Below are 2178 nucleotides of genomic sequence, written 5' to 3' on the forward strand. Positions count from 1 at the left end.
TGCAGACTTGATTTTTTTCTCAGAAAGGACGTATTTTAGGGTAAATACCTCAGTCAACTTCCTGTCATTGTGTCGCTGCAAACTTTCACTTTTGAGTCTTCTCCAAATGTTTTTCTTTAAGATTACACCATGACTTCCTGTGCATGAAGCACGTCCTCTGTGCTTGTAAATGAGAGCGAGGAGTTCTTACGTGGCCACTGAACCTTTGCTAGACTTTAGCCCTGAAGCTATTAGACAGGTGAAGCTGTAAATACTCAGCAGAGTTGAATATCTGCCTGCACTACCCCAAAAAGCCCAGACCTGCTTCAGCACACTTAAAGGAATCAGTTCAGAAAACTGTTTATTAAACTCTTTCAGTTCCTCAAAAGCATGTCGTTAGAGTTCACGTTGGAGTTCAGTGATTAACAGTCTAACACATCTGTCTGTGAATGCTGCTGCGTGCATCACCATTGTTGCTTTCTAAGTCTGGACAAATAAGCATGGTGTTGGAAAAGCTTCTGTTTAACCACTGAATGATCACACTGAGCTGCTCTCTCCCTCTCCTTCATCAGCCTGTGTCTGAGGCTCATTACTGGTATTACATGTTGGAGATGAGCTTCTATTTGTCGCTGCTTCTGAGCATCTCTGTGGATGTGAAGCGAAAAGTGAGTATTAACTGAAAACACATAAAGAACCTGATTATTATTCCACATTTAATCCCTGAAATGTAACGTTTTAGTCCAATGGTAAAAAAAAGCAAATGCAGATTATGCTCTGGATTATCTGTAACTGTAATTATCTATAACTCTGTACTTTGAGTGTTACAGTATATTAAATATTCAGTTCAGTCTCTCCACAGAAACCTGAACTGTACTGAATACTTGAATATTCACAGTCATCTCATTTCAGTGCTTCTGTCCTTCAGGAGGCTTTGCTGCTGTCATATTTGTATTATTTAAATTAACGAATCAGTGCAGACAATCATGCTGGTTTCAAACGGCACCCGTGCAGCTGCTGTTTATGCTGCTGCATGTTTTTAAATGCGTGCATGCATGTGTGTTTGTGTTTTAGGATTTCAAGGAGCAGGTGGTTCATCATATTGCCACCATAATTCTCATCGGTTTCTCCTACATTGCCAACTATGTGAGGGTGGGCACTTTGGTGATGCTGGTCCACGACTCTGCCGACATTATTCTCGAGGTAAAACACCACACCTGCCTCCAGATACACTGTGAGTACAAACGCCACTACTTCATTCTTTGTTTTCTAACAAAAGGGAAGTAAGTGCAGCATATTTGGAAATGAAAGTGACTTTTATACGCTGCCTCGTTCACAAGCGTCTGCCACAGCAGGGAAGTCAATGTTCGTATGATCACCTTTATTTTGGAACACAGCCTGAACTCTGTGAGGCTTCACGAGGCACATCCCAAAGCTCTCTTCTTGGAGGCTGTGCTTTGTTCCTTTCTCTGTCAGGATGATACCACACTGGAAACTATGAACAGGCTCTGGGAGGCTGGTCCATGTTTTCCATCCAGGTTCGTTTTGACTGCAGTGGCAGTTTGTTTGTCAGTGCTGCCAATCGGATGCTTTCCAAATGGTGAATCAAAATTTGGATCAAATGTGGATTCATCACTTCACAGGACTTGTTGACACTGATTTTCTTTGGATTTCTTGTGTCATTTGGCATAGCCCACCCATTTCTCCCTGCTTCCCTGCCTTAAGAGTAACGTTTTGACAGCCGCCCTTCCACTGAGACCATTTTTGAGGAGGCTTCAGTGAACAGTAGACGATCAGCTGAAGGGACAGATGTATCCCTCGGGTCCCGGAACAGGTCTTTGCTGGTTTTTCCCAAGTTTTCAAGGACAGGATTTCTTCTCGTCCTCTGTGTGTTCATTTCCCTTAAAAATATTCACAGAGACACTTCACATGATGCTGAAATATTTCTGTCAAACTCTCTTATGATTGGCCTTTTTCACAAGTTCAACAAAAGAAATGGAAGTCGGTCAGCAGGCTGCTAATAACCTGCAAGTGCCTCGAGGTTCAACTTGAGTTGGGTCTTTGCCAAGTTGTCTACTTGAGTTGCATTTTTTTTCAAGCTTGACCGATTCATCAGTGTGAACTAGGGCTGCCACGATTAGTCGACTAGTCACGACTAATTTAATAGTCGACGCGTCGTTTGAAGCTTTGTAAGATCACAAA

At 42.5% G+C, this 2178-nt stretch overlaps 1 protein-coding gene across 1 annotated transcript in view; it reads left to right on the forward strand.

Moving 5' to 3' along the window:
* The window catches only part of LOC102198573 (ceramide synthase 4-like), an 11062-nt gene that overhangs the window by 5885 nt on the left and 2999 nt on the right, over positions 1-2178 (forward strand). The window contains exons 3-4 of the mRNA XM_005746813.1: positions 552-644; positions 1051-1179. Coding sequence (XP_005746870.1) covers positions 552-644; positions 1051-1179 — 222 coding nt within the window. The remainder of the gene's footprint in view (positions 1-551; positions 645-1050; positions 1180-2178) is intronic.

The sequence above is a fragment of the Pundamilia nyererei genome, unplaced genomic scaffold (genome assembly GCF_000239375.1).
Source record: "Pundamilia nyererei isolate P.nyererei 1_Seehausen unplaced genomic scaffold, PunNye1.0 scaffold00183, whole genome shotgun sequence".
Classification (NCBI taxonomy): domain Eukaryota; kingdom Metazoa; phylum Chordata; class Actinopteri; order Cichliformes; family Cichlidae; genus Pundamilia; species Pundamilia nyererei.